We start from the raw sequence: 26,877 nt of genomic DNA, 5'->3' as shown, positions 1-26,877 counted from the left end.
CCTTTTTTGTTTTGCAGAGTGATCTTTACAAAATGTAAAATGAATTATGCTTCCCCTTGGCTTGAATCCTGCACAGGTTCCATTCCCACATCATGACTCCTTACCAAGACTGTTAGGATCCTACTTGTTTGACTCCACTCACTTCCTCCATTACTCTGCTCCAGCCAGACTTTCTATTCTTTGAACACACCAACCCTTTTCCTGCAACAAGCCCATTATTCTTGCCAATTCTCTCTGCCTAGAATGTTTTCTTCCAGCCTTTGCATGGCTGGCACTTTCTATTTCCATAGGTATTAGCTCAAATATTACTTTCTTAGAGAAGCTTTCCTTCACCATCTGATCTACTATTATAGTCTCTTCTTAGCACCTAAAATGCACAAAGTAAAATGATCTAGTTGACTTATTTGTTTATTGTATTTATTATATGCTGACCTACTAGAATGTAAGCTCAATGAAAGCAGGGTCCTTGTCTGGCTTGTCTATTTATCCCTGTCTCCTTAGCATCTAGAATAGGGCCTGGCATATCACAGACTCTTGATAAATATATATATATATATATATATATATATATATATATATATATATATATATATACACACACACACACACACACACACACACACACACACATATATGTATGTATATATAATTTTTTTTTTTTTTTGCTGGAAAAGACAGTGAATTGTGACAAACCAAATACAATCAGTTACTCTCTCTGGGAAGAATTTAGTATGAGAACCATACTTAGAAGGTATCACAGAGTAAAAAACATGATTGCTTCTGGGGATGACAAGATGACTGGGCCATTATGGCAGTTGATTTCTGAAAAATGATGATCCTTTGTCCAGTCCTCTGGGAGGCCATCAATATGTCCCAGTCTTTTAAGTATGGGAGAACTGGAAGGGCTAAAGGCTACTGACAATTTCCAGGCCTTCCCCTTGTATCCTTACAATAAACCCCACCACCTAAGCAATGCCCCAAGGCAGAGGACATAAAGGTGTATCCCTAGGAGATCTGGTCTACTAGCAGACTCCTGCAAATTTTGAAATTTCTTTAGTCTTCTATTTTATCTTAACATTTTCATACATTTTGGGGTCAGTATCATATCTCTCTGTATTTATGTTTATGTTAATATAAGAACATTTTAAATTATTTTACGCTTTGTAAAATTTGTGCTGCAGGAAAGCCATGCTATCCTGGGTCTTTACATGCTCTGTGGCAACCATACCTCGGGAATATATGTTTGTAGTCTGGGAAGTTCTGGCATTCTTTTCCCTTTGCAACCCATATTCTCTTTTAGCACAATCCAGTTATTTTTTAATAAATATTTGTTCAACATCTACCATATAAACATCTATATACTCTTAAAGGACTGAGAATACAACTGTAAACAAGACATGCATGACTTCTACCTTCATGGGAGTTATAGTTTAGGAAGAGAGGTGAGAAATAAAGTGAAAATTAAAATATATTGTGATGTTTGCTAAGATAAGGAGGGCAACTCAGGGTGCCAAGGGAAATGTAGAAAATGGCATCTATTCTCAAAATAGATGATGAGGATTTTTCCAGAATGAAATAATCTGAAAAATGAGCAGGAGTTAGGTTGGCTTAGACTAAGCCCTGGAGGCCAGAGAATACAAATTGTAGGAACCAAATCAGTGTATTGGTTTAGTGTGGCTAGAGTAGAGGGAAAAAGATAAAGAGAGAGAAAAGGCTGGAGGAGTAATCAAGGCAGGATATGAAAGTCCTCAGCTAAAGGCTTTTGACGTTAGCCAAAGAAAATAGAAAGTCATAGAAGTCATCTTAGGAAGAACGTATACGTGTTTTTTAAAAAGACCACTCATAAACCATAACTCTATGTCTGGAAAAGAATAAGGTCTCTATTTACATTAGAGTCAAAGGTATAATTTGCAAATTTGGGGCCCCAAACTAATTGAACTGAGTCACCATCTACTTTTCTCCCCTTGAAAAGTATCTCTTTCCTCCAAAGATAACCACTAATCATTTTGGGACTAACCTTCTCTGGCGTCTCCCACTATCTTTAGACTCTCAACTCGAGTCATTGAGGTTATAGCATTTTATCAAGGAAGACATACTTTTCCAACATGCTGTAACACTCAAAGCCCATGTGATTTTAAAGGTTGATGTATTGTGGGCTCTCTATTCAGTTTTCTTGATTCCGATATGCCAGTGGGGGCCATTACTAGGTTTCCCCCTACGGAAATAGGAAGTCAGGAAAGGATCTGAGGAACTATGGGTGGGTTAACGATTACAACAGGAAGAGAATACAATTATTGAGGTGTTTCGACTCCCTTGGTCATTCACTGAGAAACTCTTTGCATGAGTTTTTCCGTCTGTTAGGTGGAGATGAAACTACCGTCCAAGCTTTCAGGGGTAGAACCTCTTAGACAATGAGTGAGGAGTACTCTGGTGACTGCAGTGGCTAAGCTAAGGAATAAACACGCATAACCCTGACCAACAGGTGCCTGACGGGAGTGTTATCTACAATTGCCAGATATTTAGAGCGAGTTTTTTTTTTTTTTTTTTTTTTGACGCTGTCTCTTGCTCTTTCTGAACTTTTGGGCTAAATTCGTCAGAATTAAAAGTGATCAGATTTACCAACTGCAAAAATGATGACACACAGATTCCCAACTCCTTAAGTTTTTTTTTTTTTTTTTTTTTTCCCTGATCTGGAGGTGAATGTCAGGGCTGAGTAAACAAATTACACAAGATTCGTATGAAAGGGCGCACAACAAATGTTTACAATGAAGGACACAGCACACGGTGGGAGGACACGCGAGCATTTCCTTTTCCTGTCTCCGCGTGACTCTGGAACACGGGGACAGGACATTTAAAACCAGGGCAACTCCAGAAGGAAAGGACATTAGCTATTCCACTCCAATTCCCTTCAATGCTGTGTCCTCAAAGGATTTATCAACTGGAGAGGGCAGTGGTTTCCGAAGTCCCACAGACGTTCCTTTTCCAAGTTCGTCTTCTCGTGTTTCCTTCCCAGCCCACAACAATTTATTTCTTTTCATAATATTCTTGGAATTTTCCTTACCTCAGTTTGTAAGGAAAGTCCTTTGCGCCGCTTCCTCCAAGCTCCAAGGAGAGTCCATCGGACGCTCACACTCCCATCCCAGTTTAGGCAACTCGTTAACGGGATGAGGGGTGGGTGTCAGCGTCGGAAACTCGGCGAGAATCGCTGACCAGCGCGCGCCTCAGCCCTGCAGGCAGCGGTACGAATGAAGGGAGACCCAGCGAGCCGGCGGCCGGGGACGGCTGCGGCCCCTTTAAGAGCAGGCCACGCCCCTTCCCTCCTCCCGGCGCGGCCGGCGGTCGGTGGCTGCCGCTTCGGTGCTGACAAGATGGCGGCTGGCGGGGCTGTTGCTGCGGCGCCCGAGTGCCGGCTTCTCCCCTACGCGCTACACAAGTGGAGCTCCTTCTCCTCCACCTACCTTCCTGAGTAAGTGCCGGGCCCTGGGCTCGTGCTTCCCTGTTCTTCGGCGTAAGCACGGCTGGGCCAGTGGGGCAGTGGAGGGCGCCAAGCTGAGAGGCCCAGGCGGGGCCTGGTGAGGGGACGCGCGGCCTCCGGAGTCAGTCCAGCTGCCGAGAGCGTTGTTCGCCCCCGACTCAGGGAGGGTTTAAGGTCGGAGGAGCGAGGTCGCGCGGGGAAGGGGCGAGATGTGTGGCGGGTCCGGAGCGCTTAGGACAGCTGGGAGCCCGTGATGCTGCGCCCAGGATTTGGAGGTTGCGGAGGACTTGGAGGGGCGAGCGGCTCAGGGAGGTGGACAGAAGTCGGAGCTTTTGGGGTCCGGATGGCAGGCACACTGGTGGACATGTCTAAGGTCGTACAAGCTGGGCGGAGACCGGGGACAGTTCGGTCGATTGCTGTCGGGACAAAGTGTAAGGCTGAGAAGAGGAGTTTCTGTGGGGAGGGGAGGTCATTAAAAGTGATGAGCAGCATAAGAGTGGTAAAAGTCACGGAAGGCTGAAAAGTTGTGCAATCGATCTGAATCCCTGCAAGAGGGGAGACTAGGATCTGCAGGGCGCATCTTTCCCGGTTGGTAGAAAAAGATAGGGAGTGGGCTAGATGGACATTACAGAGGAGTTCCATTATATTATGGCTTGGAACACAGATTTATATAGACAGACCAGTTTCCCAACCCAGAAATTCAAATATAGGCAGAATGTCTGACTCTCATGAATTTGACTTCCAATACTGGCTCCGTTGCATTGCTATCATCTGTTTTTTTCTGTAGCAAATTCCTTCTGAAATGCTGAAAGTACTTCCATACAGTATTTATTTATCTTTACTTTCGAAGAGAAGGAGCAGATCTAATTCCAATTTTACATACAGATAACTGATTTAGTAAAGTTTTAGTATCTGTGCAGCCGCTGAAGAAAAGTGTTGATTGTCCCCCTGGATCATAATCTCACAAGCCCAGGAATGATTTTATGGACAAATAATACACTTTTATGTTACTGAGCAAACAAAGTGAAGCATACTCAAGGAAGTTTCCTACCTCTTTTTCAAAAGTTCTTCACATTTTCTCAAAGTTGGTTCCTTTAGTCAAATCTGTCAAGAATCTCAAAATGGATCTATGGCTGGAAGAAACTAATTTTTGACTGCCAGTCCATTGTCCTGTTCTTCAGGTCAAGGGTTGGCAGTCAGGCCTTCAATAGGATTTGGTTCAGTGAAGGGTGCCAAGTGACCTGTGGTCTGATCTGGCCTGTGTGTCCTGTTGATGACTGTTGTATGACTGTGTCCCTGATTGATACTGGGATCCAACTTTTAATTTGAAAGCGAGCCGGGTGAATGTTCTAGCCCTCAGCTGGAGTTGAAATGTGGCCCTAGGTACTTGACTTCTGATTTTCAGGGCTAACACATTCTTGAACCTGAAGATAATAACCGTTTTTCTTTACCAAGTTTAGGCTCACAGACAGGAATTGAGTGGCATTGTTAGATCTAAAAGCTAGAGATGTTTTCCTGGTCTTGAGTTAGGCTACTTCCAGAATTTCACACTCCTGAGACTTGGATATCACAAGTCCCATTTGAGTTACAAGTAGAAAGGGAAGAGTACATTTCAGGCAGGAAATGATTTAGTGAAGTGGTCCTCAACCTTTTTAGCACCAGGGACAGGTGCTCCTATGAGAATCTAATGCTTGATGATCTGAGGTGGAGCTGAAGCGGTGATGCTAGTGCTGAGGAGCTGCTGAAAATACAGATGAAGCTTCACTGGCTTGCCCCCTGGTATGCAGCCCGCTTCCTAACAGGCCATGGACCAGTACGAGTCCGCAGCCCTGGGGTTGGAGACCCCTTATTTAGTGGGATGGCAACTTTATGTTTTGCTATTTTGGCCCCAGAGCACTAGTTTTGGAATTAGAAGGCAGCTGTTTGAAATTGGAGAAATCCGTTATAATTTTCACTAATGTATTCATAAACTAGTATTTAAGGCATATTAAACTTTTAAATGCTTTTGGTTACATTGTCTTATTTAATCATAATAGTCTGTTGACTTGAGCAGTATAATTTTTATTTTAAAACACTAAATTATTATAATAGAAGAGTAATCTGGACTTTTTTTCTTTAAAGGAGTGTAGTTGAGTTTTATGGAGCTCGAGTTTGAGAGTTTTGTGTCTGCTGAGTTGTTGTGTGCTGTCCCTAAACTGTAAAACTCTTGGTACTGAACTTCTATTAGAATGTAAGGATGTTACAGTTTTGTATGATAGGAAGTGTAAGAAGGGATTAATTTTCCTTGCCTTTGCCCTAACATCCTCTCTAACAGTAATTGCTACGTCTTTACTGGTGGTGACAGTCATGTTAAGATACTTCCTAAGAAGGTCTAATTTTAAGTAAAACTGTTTGTTGAAATTGTCTACAGTAGCAAATATTTATTGATTGCAAATAACAGATGTACGCACTTCGAGGGGTAGTAATGCAATAACAATGCAAAACACTTAGAACAGTGCCTTCCATATGCTAGACTCTTATGAACACTTTAAAGGTATTCATTTAATCCTTACAACAATTGTATGAGGAATCTCCATTTTTCAGATGAGGAAACAGGCATGGAGAGGTTAAAATTTGTGAAGGTCGCACTGCTAGATAAATGCAGGATTTGAACCCAGGCAGTCTGGCTCCACAGTCCATAGTCTGAACTGTAGTGCTGTTCTGCTTCTGCACAAAGATGGAGACAGGAATTCAGAGATTTGAAAGAGTTGTTGTATTAAAGACACATTTTAGTTGAATAGACATGTGAAGTCACAGAAAGAAAAATTCAGATCTCTATTTTCTTCCCAAAGACTTAGAATATTTTTCCATCTCCCAAAAGCAGAAAAAATAGAAAAACCCCAAACAAACATTTTCCCTTCTAACCGTTTTGGATTGATTTGGACTTTAAAATTTTTATTTATTTATTTTTTAAATTATTTATGCTTACAGCACCTGGTCTTCCTAGATGGTCTCCCATCCAAGTACTAACCAGGCCCGACCCTGCTTAGCTTCCAAGATCAGACATTGGGCTTGTTCAAGGTGGCTTGGCTGAAGACCATGGGCTGTGGCTCCTTTGGGGTGCGAACCCAGGATATTCTGCGTAGCAAGCAGATGTGCTAACCGCTACACTATGGAACCATGTCCTGGACTTTAAAATTTTTAAAGCAGATCTAGTTATAGATGACATATTTTTATACTTTGAAATTAATAAAGTTGCCTTTTATTTTTCAGTGTTCTTTAAAAAGTTTGTACATGTTTTACATTTTTCTGAAAGTTACACCTAATTTTGGAATTAAGAGAAATACCTTTATTTAAATGATAGTTTTTAGAATTACATGCACTTTTATATGTAAAAATATTTTATAAACTGTTAATCCCTATACTCAAATGTTTATTGCTAGTTAATAGTGATACTAACTACAATTTGAGTACCTTACTATATGCAGGATATACCGTATTATTTCATCCTTAGCACAAACCTGCAAGATAGGTATTATTATATCTGTTTTGCAGATGAGGATACAGGTTAAGTAACTTGTCCAAGGCCATATCATTTTCAAGAGGCTTGGCAAAGTCTCTGACTTAAAAATTATTGCATGAGCCTTTAGTCACAATCACCACTTATTGAAGTACCTTCTATTACTTAGGCCCTATGCTTAGCACTTGTGGTCTTTGATTTAGTCTTTACAAAAACTCTGTAATAAAAAAATGCTATTTTACATGTATGGAAACTGAGGTTCAGAGAGTTAGATTAACTTGCCTGGGTCTGAGAGTTGAAAGTGTAGGAATAGGGTACTGATCTTGGACCTTCTGACTTCTGTTAACAAAACTCCTTCAGTATTTTACATGACTATAATATGTACCTAATTGGGAATACAGATACGAAGTGCCGTAAGTTTAGAATAGAGGGAACAATATTTTGATATATTTTATCTTGACACTTAAGGTTTTAATGTATTAGTATGAAAACTGGGAGGACCTTGAAGTGTTTTTTTTACTCATTAGGTAATTTCAGTGATATGGAATGATTCTTATCTTGTTTACATATTATTAAAACACATATAGTTTAGATGGTAAAATTTGATGTATTTTTAAGTGTGTTCAACTTTTTTTCAGTTAGTCTTTTTTATTACTTAAACATTAAATGTTACTGTGTTAACATGTGATTCATGGTTCAGAGTAAAATAATGATTTGACTACTAGGATAGAACTAAACCTCTTTTGACTATTTTAAAGTTTCACATTTAAAAATTAATTTATATTTTTTCTGATTGCAAAATAAGCCCCAAAGTCTGTGTGAAATATTTGCAAGCTATAAACCCACAGAAACAAAATACCACCTAAAGATAACTAATTACCCTTTGATATATATCATTCCAGATATTTTGTTATGTCTATGTGTAGTATTTCCTCATGTCATTAAATATTTTTTATATTGTTATTTGGTATGGATATATATAATCCATGTAATAATTTGACATTTAATTGATCCTGTATTTTTGGATATTCAAGCTTTCTGTATTTTTTTTGTTTTTGTTTGTTTTTGTTCTTTGGCCATTGCAAGTAATGAGTTTGCATTACAGAAACAAACCGAACTCATTTATGATGGGTTCCTAGATGTTGAATTGTTGGATTAAAGGTATCAGTTTATTTTCCTACAGTCTTTGAAGGAAACTTCCTGTTTCTGTGTACCCTGGGTTTATTTTGGCATTATCCTTAGTAATTTGGGATTAAGAATGTGGTTTTGGTCAGGCATGTTCTTAGAGTTGTCTAGAGAATGCTTTTATAATTCAAAGTGACATTGCTCCTAATAACTTCTTTTCCTTCCCTTACTTTGGCTTTTAAATGAATTTTAACTTTATTAATCACATCCATTTGAAAAAGAACACATTTCTGAGATTTAGTATTTATTTGGTTTATGTTTGATCTTAAGGATTCATTATAATTCCATAGGCTTCTGCAACCCACAAGTTGTGAATCACTATTTTGGAGGTATTCAGCTTCCTGGAGATTGGGGATCGCCATGTTCTTCCTTCCCTTCCCTCCCCTTCCCTTCCCCCTAAACTGAGATTAGACACTGTCCTGGCTTGGGAACCTTACTGGCCAGTGAAAGTTCTGATATTTTAAGTCTGGTAATCTTAGAACTTCAGAAAAACAAAGACACCTAGATAGAGGGAAAAAAGTATCTTCAGGTGAATAAAGGACTAGAGATTAAATCTGCAGAGCTGGCTCCTAGAACTAGATCTTTGTGACTTTTAGCAAGTTATGATTCTTCTCTGAGCATCTTCAATATCCTTTTATGCAGAAGTACTTTTTATCTTGATCAAATGCTGGGAAGTTATATATTATTAATTGTTTTTTTTTTTTTGCAGTTAGGCAAATGGCTCTATTATTTGCATTAACTTTTAGGTAAATGTCGTAGATTTTTAATGTTGTTTTTGGGCCTGATTCAGGGACTTTGTGTTTTACATGTAGATAAGATACATTTCAGTTGTTTGTGGTGATCTGATTTTGCTGTATTTCAGTCATTCAGAAATAATTTTAATTTTAGAGATGTAGCTATTAGCACCAAAGAATACAGTGGTTTACTTTGTTCTTAATCTGTTCAGGGTTTCTGGAACCTCTTGAATATGTAGCATGACTCATCAATTCTGAAAAAATTTTGAGATTCTTCAGGTGTTGTTTCTGCCCCATTCTTTTTCTTATTTCCCTCTGTGATGCCAGTTGAATCTATACTGTACCTTTCATCATGTCCCATTTGGTCTTATGCTCTTCTCTGTCTTTTCTGTCATTTTTTTCTTTCCTTATTCCATTCTGGATAGATTTACTTGCCTGTGTTCCAGTTCACTAATTCTCTGTTCAGCTATGCCTAGTCTGATTTTAACTCCCTATTTTTTTCTTGATTCTTTTTTTTTTAATTAAAATTATTGGGGCAAAAAGTTATTGGGGTGACATTGGTCAATAAAATCAAATAGGTTGCAATTCAATAATATGTCATATATATGTTACATTGTGTGTTCTCCACCCAAAGTTAAATTTCCTTTTGTCACCAAATATTTGACCCCCTTTTCCCCTATCTACATCCTCCCTTCCACTCTTTCCTCTGGTAATCTTTCTTTTGATTCAGCTATAGTATTTTTTAGTGGTAGAATTTTCAGTTAATAACCCCCCTCCTCATCTCTCTTTAACAATAGATTCTAGTTCTCTGGTGAAAATCTCCATATTGTCATCTATGTTCTTCAACACATCAGTCAAGTTAGTTTAAAGTTTGTCTAAAACTCCAATTTCTGGCTCACATGTAGGTCTGTTTCTATCATCTTTTTTCTTTTGGTTAGTTAGATGTCTTGGTTGGTCTGATCATTATTATTTTTATTACTATTATTATTTTTTTGGTAACTTTCAATTGAATGCCAGATATTACATGCAGAATTTAAATACAGTTACAATTACAGTTACATACCTAATATATTTGTCTAGAGAGGAGTCACTCATCTTCTGTTAGGCAGGATGGAGGTAGATCACCTCAGTCAAGAACTGAGCTGACTTGAGGTTGGGTTTTAGGTTTTGTAAACCTCTAATTTGCCCAGCTTTGGTAACCCTCTAGAGAACTCAGCTGAGAGACTGTGTTTTTGGGGGGACCTCTCCTGCTATTATCTCTTCAGCAGTGTGAGAGTCCTAAAAGCTTCTCCTTGGTTTTTAGTTGCTTTCTGCTGGCTTTTTAGGCTGTTGGCTCTGTGGAACTTAATAGACAGATGCCTCAAGAGTAAATCAGTACACAGTGTCAGTTTTGCCTTTCTGTGCCTACCTTCACCGTGGGGTCTTGATTTCTCCAGTCCTGAGTGTCATGGCAAGACCCAACTACCAAGTTTTGTTCTCTTGGTCTTATAAAAAGCTCTGCTGACTTTTCTGCTTTCTTCAGTGGCTGTCTTTTCCCAGTTTCTCAACCCCTTTCCCTGTGCCATTAAAAAAAAAAATAGATGGAATGAGCTGAGAGGGAAAGATGTACATCATGTGGGGCTCTTTTTAGAGTTTTTTGGCATTTCAGGTCTTAGCTGCCTCAGAAAGTCTCTGATCTCTTGAGAACTTTTTTCTTTGTTATACAGTCTTTCTATTCTAGCTTTAAGAAGGAATATTGTTGTTCTACTGTCTTTTCTGTCATATCCAGAAGAAGAAATCTACGTTGAGTTCTTTTAGACTAGACTGTTATATCCTGTAGGTTTAGGAATTCTTCATGGTTATATTAACATAATAATCTAATGCTTGAGCCCCAGATTTTTTTGCTCAATATATTTCTTCATTTTGCCTTTTGACACATTGACTACTTACTCCTAATATCTGATGGGAAAAATTATGGACTAGACATAATATTATTTGTTAGCAATTGTTTTACGTACTGATAAAGTTAAAATGAGATTTTTTTTTTTAAATTCTTGGTTATGTGATGATTTGCAATTCTCTTTTGAGACTTGTTTATGAGGCCTAGAAATTGAGAGTTTAATCTTTGCCATATGTATGTAGTTATTTGCTTGTCTTATATAATGCGATTTTTAATTATCTACCTTGTCATCAGAATTTTCATAAGAATATTATATTTATGTGAAGGCTGTTTAGAAGGAAGATACTTGGGTCTAATGCAAATTTGTTGGTTTGTAAATATTGTTAGTATTTAATACTTTTTAAATATCCTTACATTCCTTTAGTATGACTGATATTTATTATAGTCATTACGCATTATTTGTTGTTGAGGCATGTTTTCTATAAATAGGAATACTAAATTATTTTCAGCATCCTTGGATATGTCCTCTTTCCCCTTCCTCTCATTGTCCCCTTCTCTTTTCCCTTTCGATTTAAGTAGTTTGATTAGAGGAGTCATAAAATCTAACTCCTAACTTATTCTTCAACTGTCAGCTTAAATGTCACTTTCTCAGGAAACCCTGTCTTTCCCTGTTTCCCCCTTGTGTCTGGCATCATCGCTCCTGCTCTAACAGTTAAGTACTTTTATACAAATGTGTACCTTTCTCATATATCACTTTGTACAATTTTAATTATGCTTTTATTTATATGATTACTTAATAAATAGCTATCCCTCCAACTAGTTCATAGGGTCCATAGGGACTATAGAATTTTTCCCTCTCATCATTGTGGTCCAGCTTAATGTTTATTAAATCAATAAATGAGTGAATTACCTAGGCATTTTGACTACCTTTCTCTTTTTAATGCAAGTTTGGTTTGGGACTAGAGGGAGTCATATACTGGCCGTGTTCAAAATGTCAAATAATTAGTTTTAAATTCGTACTGTACATTTTCATGGTTGTCATAGTTTTCAGCATTCTGAGAATATTTTAAGTGAAATTGGTTATCAGGGTGGGGAGTGTTGTATTTGGGAGGACTTGAAACAGTAGAACGCTTATCTAGGAGTTTTAAAAAGTTTTTATAATAAAGTTTTTTATAATTCTTGCAGGCAGTATTTTTAGTGAGACCTTGAGAACTTTAAAGCTCAGTTTATTACAGAATCAAATTTGCCTCATAGCTTTTAATTGTTTTAGAGCATATTACCAGTACTTTGATTCATTTTAGCATAGGAATAATTTTCTCCAAATCCTTGAACGTTTTTGTTAATTGACTTTTTCACATAACAACGTGTTTAGTTTGGTAATTCACACACCATATAGTTCAACTATTTAAAGTGTACAATTCAGTGTTTTTTTTTTTTTGTATATTCACAGATATATGTGACCATCACTGTAGTCAATTTTAGAATGTTCTCATAATGTCAAAAAGAAATCCTGTGCTTTAGCTATTATCTGCTTACTCTCTCATCCCTAAACAACCAATAGTCTCTGTAAATTTACCTATTCCAGGCATTTCATATAAATGTAATCATATAATATGTAGTCTTTTGTGACTGGCTTCTTTCACTTAGGGTAGTGTTTTCAAGGCTCGTCCATGTTGTAGCTTATATTAGTACTACACCTTTTTTTTTTTGGCTCATAATATTCCATTATAACTATAAACCACATTTTATTCATTCACTAGTAGATGGGTATTTGGATTGTGTTCACTTTTCGACTGTTAATGTTGCTATAAACATCTGTGTACAAGTTTTTGTATGCTCAGGAGTGGACTTTTGGGGTTATACAGTAATTCTGTGTTTAACTGTTTGAAGTTCTGATGTTAGTTAATATTTTTCTCTGTTATTGAAGTAATGTCAAGAAACTGATGAATGCATGTGAATTGAAGTTGAGTAAGACAAGTGACCATCTGGAATTAGTTAGCAAATTGCTTGAGTTCAAGTCTATGTTTCTGAGAACTCTCTGTGACAGTTTAGCCTGTCTTTTATTTTTGTTCAGAATACATATATGTGGATTGGCTCCATGTCTTTATCTTTTAAGATATCTACCTCTGTTAGAGTACATAGTTACATGGAATCATACATATATGTATATATGTTCACACATTTGCTAAGCAGTTTGTGATGGGGAAGTTAGTTGAAAGTTGGTATGTTTTTTCCCTAAAGTTTATATAGTTTGTTTACATGTGAAATATTAAACGAGAGATATTTATGAAACTTAAGTTGTTTATGAATTCTTTCCTTAAACAAACTGAGGTGTAGATTTTAAAAGAGCTGAAAAATAACTTCTAGTTTGACAGAATAGTTTCTTCTAGAACTTTAAGAGAATTTTGGATGATTGGAAGATTCATATATCTAGGTCTGAGAAGATAAGTCTTTGACATCTATCACAATCTTCATTTTCTACAATCTAAATGGTTAAAGAAAAATTTGTTTTTGTCTATGTTTTTACTGTTACATTGTGGTATTCACATTTTTGGCTATCTTTACCATAAATTATTGGGTGCTTACTTACTCCTGGACAATAGGCAGACCTATTCAAAGGTATGAGAGAGAATCTGGAGATGAACTAATGATACATATAATAGTACAATAGAAGATAGCAGAACTAAATTCAGAAGAATGATAAAAGTACTAAATGCTAGAGAAATTAGAAGTGGTTAGGGGTTGAGGAGAGACTTCTTAGAAGAGGTAATTGAGGTATTAGCCTTCCTTTGTATGTAGATGTAATTTATTTTACCATTCTTCAAATTTTTTGAGCGTAGGAATTTATCCTTACCCTTGTGCATATTCAGCAACAGCTACTTAGGAAATTTGGTTAACATTTGGAACCTGTTTGGTTAGTGTAGGATATCAGAACCAGGAAGATGCTTGGAGGTGGGCTTTTCCCAGACAGTTATGCAAGACACTTGAGACAGGTGGGTCATTGGTCAGGCACTTCTTCCTTAGATATTACATATGTGGGCTGGTGTCATTGCCCATATTTCTCTCCAAATTTACCATTTTTTAATGCTTCGAGTAAGTCTTTTTAGTTTTTGTTCAGACTTACCTCATAGTTACAGTAGTATAAAAGGTACTATTTACTGAGGGCACCTTGGCTGATAGTATTCAAGAGTCACTGGCCATCTTCCCCTCTGCACAATTAACATTTATTTGTCAGTGACTCTTCCCCTCTATTTATACTTCCTTTATGATTTCTGCATATTAGAAGAAATAAGCATTTATTAATCACAAATGCATTTAGGAGACTTGCCACTCTATGCAAAAAATTTAAGTATAATGAAAAGAGGACTCAGAATTTTATTTTATTCTTTTCAGGAAATTAAGTAAGATAGTTTGAAATTTTTATGGTATGTAACCTGCTTTTTCAGGGCATTTAGGGCAGTGCTTATTTTTATATTTATCTAAAATATAGTGTATAGATTATAAATTAATCTTTCAGCAAATATCTAATATTATTGATAGAGATGTGTTGCCCTGAGATTTTTACCAGATTTAATGGAACAGGGTTTTTTTTAGATATTGTTGAATTATGATGAGCTATTAGGCTGCCATTAATGTGTAAGTTTTAGAATATTTTTAAATGCTGTAGAGAAAATGTTTCAGATATAATGGCATATAAAAAACCATAGGTAAAGAATTATTTCTCTGATTAAATGATTTGATCCAATTTATCTTCTCACACACACACACACACACACACACACACACACACGTATTCTTGTGAATATGGAAAGACTGTAAGGAAATTTACCAAAATCTTAACAGTCTGGGTTGTAGTAATTGGGTTGATTTTTATTTTTTTAATGCCTTTTTTGGCATTACCCAAAGTTTTAGATTTTATTTCATTTTAACAGATAAACATTACTTTTAAACAAGAAAGAAAACAGAGGGGTTGGTGTGTGTACACAATTTGCTTATTCGATTAAAAACATAAATTGTAAAGGATCTTACATTCTACATTCATGAGTTTGAATTAATTTTTTTGGAAAGTAAGGAGCTGTCAAAAGATTTTAAGTAGAAAAGGGATATGAATGAAGTGTATGGTTTATAATTTAAAATTTTAAACATGTTTAAGATCCACAATTTCACATTTTGGTAGCTAAATTTTAATCTCTTAAAAGTTGATCTATCTGCCTAGGAACCTGCCTGTGGTTTAGGCCCTTGCTGCTCAAGAATGTGGTCCATTCTCCAGCAGCATTGTCATTACTAGGTGCTTGTTAGAAATACAGGATCTGAGACCCATCCCCAGACTTACTGAGTCATAATCTGCATTTTTGACAAGAAGCCCAGGTGATTTATCTGCGCTTTGGAGGCTTCTGGCCATCTTCTGTTTCGTTGCAAACGAGGCGTGCCTGTCATATATTCCTATGGAATGTAAAAACCTCAGGGTGCCAAAGGGAAAGTTTTAAAAATTGGTTTTAAGGAAGTGAATGTCTAAAAAAAGAAAACTCCTCTTGCAAAATAGGTAGTTTCCAAGTCTTTCCTTTAAAGCTAAACAAAATAAAAGAGGGATCTAATCAGTTTATCTATTGGTAGATCATAAAAATGGTTTTTAATGATAGCTCATGATGTTATTTTGGCATATAATGTAGAAGATGGCCAAAAAATTAAGTAACAATACTAACAGATTCCTTCTTTTCCCATATATTTATAAGAGTACTCTTTTCAGTGCATACACCTATAAAAATAGAATAGGTATAGACTTGACGCTAAGTCCCATTATAATCTAGCAGCAATATTCATCCATACGTATATGAAATAATATGAAATATAGGCCCATATCTCTGAGAATCATTTCTAATACCATTTTACTCTATATTTTATCATTATCTGTCAAAGTTTGTAATATATTTATATCATTTTGGTCACTAGGCTACTTATAATATTGATAATAGTATCTAGAAGAAATTTTTTAATTACTTAGAATTTCATGATCAAAACTAAATAAGTTTAATTTTAATTTATACACTCCCCCCTCCCAGAAATAAGACCCTTCAGCGTAAAAGAACATTAGTTAAAAATTCTATGGGGGAAGTTTAGGGAAAATATAAGAATAATATAAACTTTTGACTGTGTGGGAGGAGCTTATACATTTTTAAAATTAGATGATAGTATTTTTATCCTATTGATTCTTTTGAAAGGGCAACTATAACAGCTTTATTAAAAATTACAGTGTTTACGCTAGAAATTACAACTTTTGCAATCGTTATAAGCTATGAAAATTTTTTGGTGGAGGATCCTGGTGCTAGGGAAGTTTCTCACATGAACACATGAGCGGGGCTTTGGAGAAGCTACATATGCTGCAGGAAAAGGATGCTAGAGAAGCGTCTTTGGTGCAGGAGCTAAGAGCCTGAAAAGCTACATATGCTTTGGGAGTCTTCTGGGCAAGCATACCTGAACCTAGAGAACAAAAACTCCTCAACTTCCTAAGATGACTCTCCTGCCCCCTCTGCTGACAAAGCTTACCTTATGCCAACTGGCAAAGGAAAAATATTTAAGGGGCCCAAATTCATTTTCTGAGAGTAAGCAAAAAAGGTGAATTTAGAGATGAGAGTGAATATGTTCATAATTGTCACACCTGTACTTTAGCTTTTGATATGATCTTTTAACTTTTTTTCTTAGCATTTTCTTTATATTTAAGCTGATTAGGTCTACTCAGTGTCTGAAGTTTTCTTTTGGAGCACCTGATGATGTCTATTATTGTTTTAGTTGAATTAATATTACTAGTAGGCTTTTGAATTTTAATTTTTCATTCATTCTAATAAGCTAATAGGAAAATGCAATAAAATGTTTTTAAATTGTAAAAATGGACACCGAACTATGAAGATGGCAGTGCTTTGGAAACAATGTTGGCTGGCATGTGGGACATGTCTGTATGTAGGATCTTGCCTGGCACAGTACCTTGAACTATTGGTTTATCAACCGATGAACATTCTGAATTTTGTAAAGGAAAAGCCTGAGAGCTCTGAGTGTGTAAGATATATAAGTGTGAGTTGTCCAAATGTCAAGTAAGGAAAGTTGATAATCTGTAATAAACTTGTTTTCAGAGTTCATATAAATTAAAAAGTCAGAAAAGCACTTTAAATTTGTAGTCTGTGCTACAGCGACCTATAATGTCATTTGCCGTATGACATATCTTATTAGTCTTTGAGGAGACCATTGAAATCACAGTCTTGAGCCTTATACAATTATTATATATTATAGTTGTGAATTTACTTGTGAATGAACAGACATATGAAGAACCAAATTTTAAAAGATCAGCATACAATTAAAACCATATTAATCAATGACACACTTTGAGAAGTACATATCAGAGGTGTTAGGAGAGCACTGAACAAGGACAGGAGACTTAGGCTCTCGTCCCAGTTATGCCACCAATTAATTGGTGATTTGGGGTCACTTAGTTTTTCTAGCCTTATATTCATTTTCATTTGATGAGATAATTATATGTTTAAGGTCTTTTTGACACAGGATAACAGGAAGTCGATATTATAAAATAGTTTTTTAAATGTACCCCTTTACCCATCATCACACATATGGTAACTCAAATTAAGCTAAATTGTTGCCCAGCAAAGATTTTAAGAACTCGATTTAATTACATGATCATGCTTATTTGTATAAAATTAATTATGTACAAATGAAGCCTTTAAAGGTGTTTGGAAAGAGTTTGAGATCTTAAATCTAATTCCTCTGTGGATATTGTCTGAGTTTTGAAGAATATGTATGTTAAGTAGCAGTAAACCTTTTGCAGATCATGTCCAATGTTAATGATCTTTACTTTAGGTAGAAAAGAACAATTTTTACTTCCGAAATATATTCTGAAGGGCCAATTTAATTTCAGAAAAGACTGCTGATTCAAGCCTTCTGAGATATTCGACAAATGAGGATTGTTTTTATATGACTGTCTCAGCAGATTTATTAAATTTTTTATTTTTCTACGTTTTGGCTAGTGAGAGTTTCCTATCTTATCGTTCTTCCGTATGGGAATGTTTGTTTATTTTGTTGCCATTCTCTTTTTCCCGGTGGAGTGTGTACACATAAGTATGTGATCCCAAAGTGCTTTCAGTCCTTAGAGATAATTTCTATAGGCTCGAACATTTTCAAGTGCTTGTAATAATAAGATGACTCAAGTTTTGCTCTGGGTGATGGTAAGCAGATTCCTACTCTTTGCTAGGCCATTGACATCCTGTAATTTTCAACAGTGATTCTTAAGAGTGTCGTGTAGTATTAATTTAGAAATGCAAAAACTAAGGCCAATAAGAGTATAACAGCTTAATCAAGGTCATTTGTGAAGTAAGCATTAGAGTTGAGTTTAGAAACCACATCTTTATAAATTCAGCCATATTTGCTACATAATTACAGTATTTAACATGTGAAACAATCTTAGATCTCATTTAGACTTAATATTAATTTTTGTCAATGAAAGTGGCATCGTTGTATGTCCAGGTTACACTTAAACATTATGAAATTTATTTGTGTTTAATTTCTCCATCTTTTTGTATGTTAAAATGAGAAAGATCATTTGAGATTAGTTCTTTCACTTATACTTTCACTTATTCCAATTTTGCTCTCAGTTATCTTTTTTGCTACACTATCAACCACCTGGTTCCTACTCCTGCCCATATTCAGCGTCCATTAAACCAACTTTCACTAGTTTTTATAAAAACTTTGCCTTAACCTCATGTCTTAAGTGCTTCCCTACACAGCTGAATTCCCAAGATTGTGTGTATTTGCTGTCACCTCTACTTTACTCATTTCTTCTTTCAAAAAACCTTTTACAAAACATTTTCCAAGCATACCTACCAATAGAGAAAAGTGAATACTAATGTTGCCACCTTTAACAACTATCAACATTTTGTCTGACTTTTAAAAACCTACTTAACCTACCTCTTTTTCTTCTGTTATATTTTAAGGTGAGTATAAAATGAATATAACATTATTTCATTCTTAAATATGTCAGTATGCATCAAGAAAGAGGAGATTATGTTATGCATTGCTCTATAACAAATTATCACAAATTTAGAAGCTTCAAACGATGCATGTTTATTATTTCACAGTTTATGAGGGTCAATATTTTGGGCATAGCTTAGATGGGTCCTCTGCTCCAAGTCTGTTACAGGGCTACAGTACAGATGTTGGCCAGGGCAGGGGTTTCATCTGTAGTCTTGAGTAGGGAAGAATCTGCATCTAAGCTCGTGTCATTGATTATTGGTAGGATTCAGTTTCTCTTGACAGAGGCTGCCTTTAGTTCATTGCCAGGCGTGCCTCTCCAACCTGGTAATTTCTTCATCAAAGCCAGCAAAGGAGAGAGTATGCTAGCAAACTGAAGTCATAGTTTTGTGTACCCTAGTCCCAGAAATGGCATCCCATTACTTTTACCATATTTTTTATTTTTTTGGCTGAAGCAAGTTACGAGGGATTACACAGGGCATGAATACCAGGAACTAGGGATCATTTGGGGCCATCTTTAAATTTACCTGCCAGAGATACGTTCTCTTATAACTACAATGCCATTATTTTACCTAATAAATTTAGCAGTAATTCCTTGATAATATCTAATACTCAGTCCATATTTAGGTTTCTCTTGTTTGTTGAAAAATGTCTTTTTATAGTTTATTTGAATCAGAATACAAATTTATTGTATTTGTTATGTTTCTTTAATCAAGAACAGTCTTAACCATCCTCCTGTCATTTTTCTTTCATTCGTTGGTTTGTTGAAGAAAACAGGTCATTCATCCTGAAGAGGCTACCATGTTCTAGATATGTCTGCTTGCTTCTTTGTAGTGGCATTTACTTTGTACAGACTGAGAGTTAGATGGGAAGACTTGTTTAGCTTTTGGATCTGTTTTTTATTATTCCTTAGATAGTGCCATGTACTTTGTATTGTCTCATTTGAGGAGACACAAAATCTGATGATAGCTTGATCCTTTTATCGTAAAGTTTCCCACTTAACTTTCATTAATGGTTTTAATATCCAAAGAATCATTGTTAGAATAAGCTATTTTATTAAATATATCAAAATTGTGTTTTTCTAATGCTATAAAATGCTGAAATTTTTCTGTATAGAATTCTTTATCCATTAGAACTTTTTGCTTACTCTGAAATACAGTTTCACTGGAAAAGAAAGAAAAATGCTTAATTCTTTCTTTTTAATGACCAGTTTTAGAGTAATGAGTTGATATATACCCCCAGGTGTCTGATTTTTTTTCCTTTTTAAAAAGAAAAGCATTTATGAATGTTAGGCCATTTATATGTTCATTGTGTCTTTAAAATGTTCAGCAGTCATTATTTCTGCCAAATTGTTCCATCTTTGGCAAGTGGGAGCCCCTTCAGGCTTGTTTCTGTACTCCTTTGACATGACCTCATTAGTCTGTGTATTTTCTTGCTTTTTAGCACAGTGAGATGTCCTTTATCTATTATGTCCCAATGGGGGAATGATGTTTAGAATTCACAATTGGAAACTAGGAACGCTTCTTGCTACTGGATTGTCATTTCTTTTAGACCCTTTTAGGGGGTATAGGTAGGAAATAAAAAAAAAAAATTTAAGAGAAAAATATATCTTGAGTTCATACTGCTATTTCTAGTTCATATTTGATTTACGGGATTGTAACTTCTATGATTTTACAATACTATTATTTTTTCTTCTTATGCTAACCTTTTGTTAAGTCTTTCAATCCATGAGCACGATATGCTTTTTCATTTATTTAGGTCATTTTTTATTTCATTCACCAGCATTTTGGAATTTTTAGCATATAAAGCCTCCTATACATGTTTTGTTATATTTATTTCATTTCCTTTGAAGTAATGATTGTAAATGATTTTGTGTTTTTAAATGTTAAGTTCTACTCATTCATTGTTAATATATAGAAATTGACTGTTGTGCTGATCTTGTATCCTGCTACATTGCTGAACTCACTAATTCTAGGAAAGTTTTTGTTTGTTTTGTAAATTCTTTGGGATTTTCCAAGTTGACAAATTGTGCCATCTGCAAATAAGGATGGTTTTATTTTTTCGTTTATATTTGTATTTTTATTTTGTTGGATGTGGCAGATTTTACTTTTTTCCCCCGCGGATTTTTAATTATATTTAGGGGATGTGTCAAGTTGTAAAAGATTTACCTGTGTTTTCTTCTAGTACTTGTATGTTTTTATGTTTTTATTTTTCTGATCCATTTGGAATTTAACATGGTATGCAGTGTGAGGAACAAGTCTAATTTTGTTGTTTTCAAATGGCTGTCTGTTCCAACATCATTTATTATAAATTCCATACTGATTTTGATGCTACCTTGATCATATATTAAATTTTATAAATTTCTATTTTGATATTTTCTATTTGGTACACAAGCATTTGTTCATGTATGAATCCCCTATTAGAGTCCTCATAATATTCTTTAACATATGATAAGAGTCTAGTTCTTTATTATTGTTCTGTAGTTCATATTCAGGGTTTTGGGGCTGGTTTACTTTTTATATAAACTTTATTACCTCTGTGAATTATATCAACTTTTGTTTATTGTCTAGTTTTGGGAAAAAACTTGTTCTTAGTTTGAGGTGTAATTAAATGTATAAATTAATGTGGAGAGAACTGACCTTTTTGTGATGATGAGTCTTCCTATGTAGAGACATGGTATGTCTTTGTATTTTTTTCAGGTTTGTTTATGTGCCTTTCAGGATTGTTTTAATATTTTCCTCGTATGTTTTGTACATTTCTTTTTTGAATTTATACCTAATATTTTATTTTGTTGCTGTTGTAAATGGAGTCTTTTCTTCTATTATATCTTCTAACTGCTTTTTGCTTTTATGTTTGAAGGCTCTTATTTCTGTATTTTAACTTAGTATATATTTTTTCAAACTAAATTCTCTTTGTAGTATTTTTCCACTGATTCTTTGGTGTTTTCCAGATATATAATCTTATCATCTGTAAACAGAGGTAATTTATCATTTTCCTTTCTAACATGTATGCTGCATTTGCTTTCTCCCTTGTTTTTTAATAAAGACTTAATTTTAGAGCATTTTTAGATTTACAGAAATACTGAGCAGATAGTACAGAGAGTTTCCATATACTCCCCAACAGTTCCTCCTTTTATTGACATACATTAGTATGTAATATTTGTTGCAGTTAATGAACCAATATTAATACATTATTGTTAACTATCATCCATAGTTTATTCAGATTCCTTAGTTTTTACCTAATGCCTTCTTTTTTTTGTTCCGGGATACCACATTGTATATTATTATCATTATTATCATGTCTCCTAGATTCCTCTTGTTGGTGGCAATCTCTCAGACTTTTATTTGCTTTTATTTGTTTTTGATGACTTTGACAATTTGAGGAGTACTGGTTAGGTATATTGTAAGGTGCTCCTTTTAAGGTATGTCTTGGTAAACATTTCTGTGTGACCTTTAGGAGAGTATATTCTGCTGTGTTAGATAAAATATTCTATAAATGTTAATTAGATCCAGTTGATTGATGGTACTGTTCAAGTCAGCTGTATCCTGAGTTTCTGCCTGGTGGCTCTGTCAAATACTGATAGAGGGATGTTGATATCTTCAATTATAATAGTCAATTTGTCTGTTTCTTCTTGCAGTTCTGTCACTTTTTTCCTCAAGTATTTTGACACTCTTTTTTGGAGTGCAGACACATTAAAGGTTGTTATGTCTTCTTGGAGAATTGACACTTTTTTCATTATGTAATGCCCTTCTTTATCCCTGATATTTTCCTTGTTCTTAAGTCCTTTGCCATATATTAATATAGCTACTCCACCTTTCTTTCAAAAGCATGGAATAGCCTTATCTACTTCTTCACTTTTCATCTATCTGTGTCTTTATGGTAGGTTTCTTTTACACAACATATGTGGGTCTTTTTTTCTTTTTTTTAAGCCACTCTGACAGTCTCTGTCTTTTGATTGGTTTATTTAGACCATTTACAATCAATCTAATCCAACTTTAAATAACAGTGTATCATTTCATGGGTAGTTCAGGTACGTTATTCTAGAGTACTTCTAATTCCTCCCTCCCATTCCTTATAACATTGCTCTCATTTTATTTTTTTCATATGGTATAATTACCCAATATGTTGTTGCTATTATTGCTTTGAACAGTTATTTGTTAGCTGAGGTAAGAATATGAAAATACAAGTTTTTATTTTATCTTCATTTAATTCTTCTCTGGCCCTCTTCATGTAGATCTAAATTTCTGACACATATTATTTTCATTCAAAGAGCTTTCTTTAATATTTCTGCAAGGTAGATGTTTTGGTGACAGATTTTTTATATTTGTATCTTCACTCTTGGAGGATAATTTCACTGGAAACAGAATTATAGGTTGGTGTTTTTCTTTTTTCAACACTTTTAAATAAAATTATTTCATTCTATTCTTTTATTGATTGTATGGTTTCTGGTGAGAAGTCCAAAGTAATTCTTATCTATGTTCTTGTATATGTAAAGAATTTTTCCTACTGGTTTTGCTCAAGATTTTCTCATTCTTTTGTTTTTCTGCAGTTTAAGTGCCTTCGTGTATATATATATCTATATATAGATATAGATTTTTTTTTTTTTTGGTATTTATCCTGCTTGGTTTTCTTTGAGCTTCTTAGATTTGTGGTTTAGTATCTGTTATTAATTTTGCAAAATTTTCAACCCTATTACTTCAGATACTTTTTTGCTCCTGACTCTCTTCTGTTATTGAAATTGTGCATGCATATAGCTTTTGTGATTTCCTCATAGTTCTTTGAGACTCAGTTTTTCTTTAAAATTTTTTTCTTTTTATTTTGGGAACTTATGCTGATCTATCTTCAAGCTCACTGCTGATTCTTTTTTTGGTACATTACCAGATGGGTAATTATCTGTCTTACATGTTGTCTACTTTTTCTATTAATGCCCTTAAGATATTAATCATAGTTATTTTAAGTTCCCTATCTGATAGTTCCAAAATCTGTTTTATGTTCGAATCTGGTTCAGATGCCTGCTTTGTCTCTAGACTTTTTTCTTGCCTTTCAGCATGTTTCTTCAGATTGTTGTTGTTGTCGGAAGCCAGATAGGATGTATGGGGTGATAGGAACTGGAGTAATTAGGCTTTTTAGTTTGAGGTTTTATGTTCATCAGGTTAGAAGTTAGTTTATTTAATGTTTGATGTAGCCCTAAGTGCCAGAGATTTCATCTTTCTCTAGTGTCCTTGTTCTTTTCTCTTCCCTATGTTTTTCTCTTTTTGCGGGGAGGGATGGTCCTTAAGAACTAATAGAGTTTATGTTTTATAGCTCTCTCAGTTGTAATTTACTGTTGTTATTCATTACCCCAGATATGGTGGCTAAGTGTGAGGGAGGAGAAGCATTCTCTAATCTTAATTTAAATACCCCCTTTTTTTTTTTACCTGGGTCCAAGTGCCAGGACTCTTACTTTCTAAAGTATTTCTTAGCCTTTCTTTTTCTTCACTTATGTGAGAAAGGAAGGCTAGAGGGAGCCGGAGTTGGCTAAGGTAGGGTAAAGCTTTGGTATAGTAGATGGCCTTTTAGAAGGCTGCCTTCATTATGAAGAACTCTCTGGGGGTATTTAAAAATGGTTGCTTTTCCCTTACTCTGTTACATGTTGGGATTTTTTCTCTCAAAATACCCTTAAGAGTAATCTCCCAGGAGTTTATAACTCTTAACTCTTTAGTCTCCAGAAACTTGTCAAAATGACCTTTCATTTGTCCCAACAATTTACTGTCTCCATTGGCTTTTGCTTCAGGTAAGCTGATCTCTTTGCCTGTGTCTCCAGATTACAGGATGGCGGTTTCTCCAGTGACCTCAGCTCTTTGAGAGATCTAAGACATCCTTAGTTTTCAGTTTGTTAACTTTTATCTTGTTGACTATGTGAGAATGATAGATGACTTGAAAGCTTGTAGATTTTGGAGTTGAAGCTGGAAGTCCTTTTTGTAAACTCCCTTTTAAAAAGCTTTCCTTTTTAAAAGTAAGTTGGCTAATCTTAATTTTAAATTAATAGTAGTGGTCATAATGGGCATCTTTGTCTTTGATTTTGGCAGAAATGCTTCTAGTGTTTAACTACTAAATAAGGTGCTGGCTTTTTGGTCTTATGTGTATATAATGTTCAAGATGTATAATCAACTTTTAAGTTGAGATCTTTTGTCCTAGTTAAGTGTTAAACTTTGTCAAATGTATTTTTGGGGGCATGTATTAAAATGATTGACTCTTCTTTTTCTTTCTATTATTATAATAAGTTATATTAATGAGGAGAATAACAATGAACCACCCTTGCACTTTTGGAATAGCCCGTACTAGGTCTTGATTTTTTTTAATGCTGTAGGTTTTGATTTTCTAGAACTTTAATAAGATTTTCATGAGCTTTTTAAATATGTCGATATAAATGAAATTGATGTAATTTTGTGTGTATTTCTCTTAGCAGTATTTTCAGGTTTGAAATCAGTGTTTATGCTAGGTTAATTAAAACATTTCTTTATCTTTTTTTCTACGTTGAATAGTTTAATATTGGAATTATATTATTTTTAAATGTTTTGATAGATTTTCTTACTGGGACCATCTGTACTTGATGGTTGAGTTCTGACAACTTTCTCTTTTTCTTCTATGGAAATTTCTCTGTTTAGACATTGTCTACTGGGGTCAGCAGGTACAGTTTTTTTCCCCCAGTTATAGATTTCATCTAAGTCTTCAAATTTGTCCCTGTAGATTTGTGCAAAGTAGCTGTGTGATCCTTAAAATAGTCTCTACTTCAATGTTATTAGTCCTTAGCAGGTTTTTTTTTTTAACGTTTATATTTCTGTTGCCTATTCCATTTTCACTTTATTTTTTTCATGTTTAAATTTTATTTGGTGTAGTGTCTACATGAATTTTTCCTGTATAGTAGCGACACATGTAGTAATTTAAAGTGGATTTAAAATTAAATTAAAAAATCAATTTGTCACATTAGCCACATTTTAAGTACTCAATAGCTACATGTGTCTAGAGGCTATTGTGTTGTAAAATTTCATTGGAAAGTGTCACATTGCTATTGGCATTGTTTTATAGAAATTTTACAATTTGTTTTGTATTTGACTCAAATATTTTTACAGAATTTTTTTTTTTTTTTTTACTTTTTACATGGAAGGATGTTTTTTGATTTTGATATTCTATTTTCATTTTTTTTGTTAGTAATATAGTATTAATGGGTATTGTAGACTGTGGTAACTTATAAAGTACTCTTCTTAGTTTTAAGGCTCTGAATTTCATCCTGTCTGAAATTTTCAATCTTGCTTGATTATTATCTGCATTTGCCTGGTCTGTCTTTGTTAATCCTTTTTTTAATGTATAACTTCTGAAATCGTTTTATTTTATTTATGTCTCATATCCATCATAGAATTAGATTTTTGCCTTAACTAATCTTAAAAAAATAAAGAAAATTTTTGTTTTAAGCTCATTTATGTTTATCATTATATTTGATATTTACTTGAGTGTTTTGTGGCACATTTTATACACAGAGCCAAATTTTTTCACTTTGTCTTTTCCTTATTAAAATGTTTCTTTTGGCATTTAGGATTGTGTGTGTGTGGGGGGGGTACTTTTGTTTTTGTTTTTGTTTTTTGATTCTCTTCAATCTAGTCTCTTAGTGTAACACTCTTAAGTCTCCTTGAGGAAGTTAGCTAGGAACCTCTTTTACTTTTTCTCTCCTTCTCTCCCAGCATCTAATTTTAAGTGATGATCTTTTCCTTCTAGGAGTTAATGTTTGTGAGACAGTTAATAAGTCTATTCTAACTTCCACTTATTCTCTCCATTCTCCGCCTGTTTTTTGATCTGTTTTTCCTACATTGTTGCAGGACATATTTACATATTGTTATGTCATCCTCATCTTCATGGTTGGGTTTAGTGCTGTTAAATGTCTTTAGTTCAGATGAGCAGATTTTATCCTGAATATTTTCAAATCATTTCTTAGATATGTAAAGTTCTTTGCTAGTTTCTCAGGAAGGGCTTAAGGAACTTTTACATGTTGTTAACTATCAGTGCTTTTAAATTTGAAGCACAGTTTGACTATTTGACTATA

The 26,877-nt window shown here is 34.7% G+C and overlaps 1 protein-coding gene and 1 pseudogene across 3 annotated transcripts in view; one reads left to right on the top strand and one right to left on the bottom strand.

The window, feature by feature from the left end:
• Window positions 1-26,877, top strand: part of MKLN1 (muskelin 1) — a 275,940-nt gene that overhangs the window by 130,920 nt on the left and 118,143 nt on the right. Inside the window, exon 1 of one of the 3 annotated variants that reach the window (XM_016148733.2) lies at window positions 3,333-3,466. The exons of 1 other annotated variant lie outside the window; for it this stretch is intronic. In XM_016148733.2, the coding sequence (XP_016004219.1) occupies window positions 3,369-3,466 (98 nt within the window). In that variant the 5' untranslated portion in view covers window positions 3,333-3,368. Of the gene's footprint in view, window positions 1-3,332; window positions 3,467-26,877 lie in introns of those variants that run through there. One more of the 3 variants, XM_036231137.1, reaches the window with a different exon arrangement.
• LOC118611214 lies at window positions 6,437-6,552 on the bottom strand (annotated as a pseudogene).

The sequence above is a fragment of the Rousettus aegyptiacus genome, unplaced genomic scaffold (genome assembly GCF_014176215.1).
Source record: "Rousettus aegyptiacus isolate mRouAeg1 unplaced genomic scaffold, mRouAeg1.p scaffold_m13_p_13, whole genome shotgun sequence".
Classification (NCBI taxonomy): Eukaryota; Metazoa; Chordata; class Mammalia; order Chiroptera; family Pteropodidae; genus Rousettus; species Rousettus aegyptiacus.
Note: the sequence above shows the minus strand (reverse complement) of the source record. Positions and strands in the feature narration are given on the sequence as shown.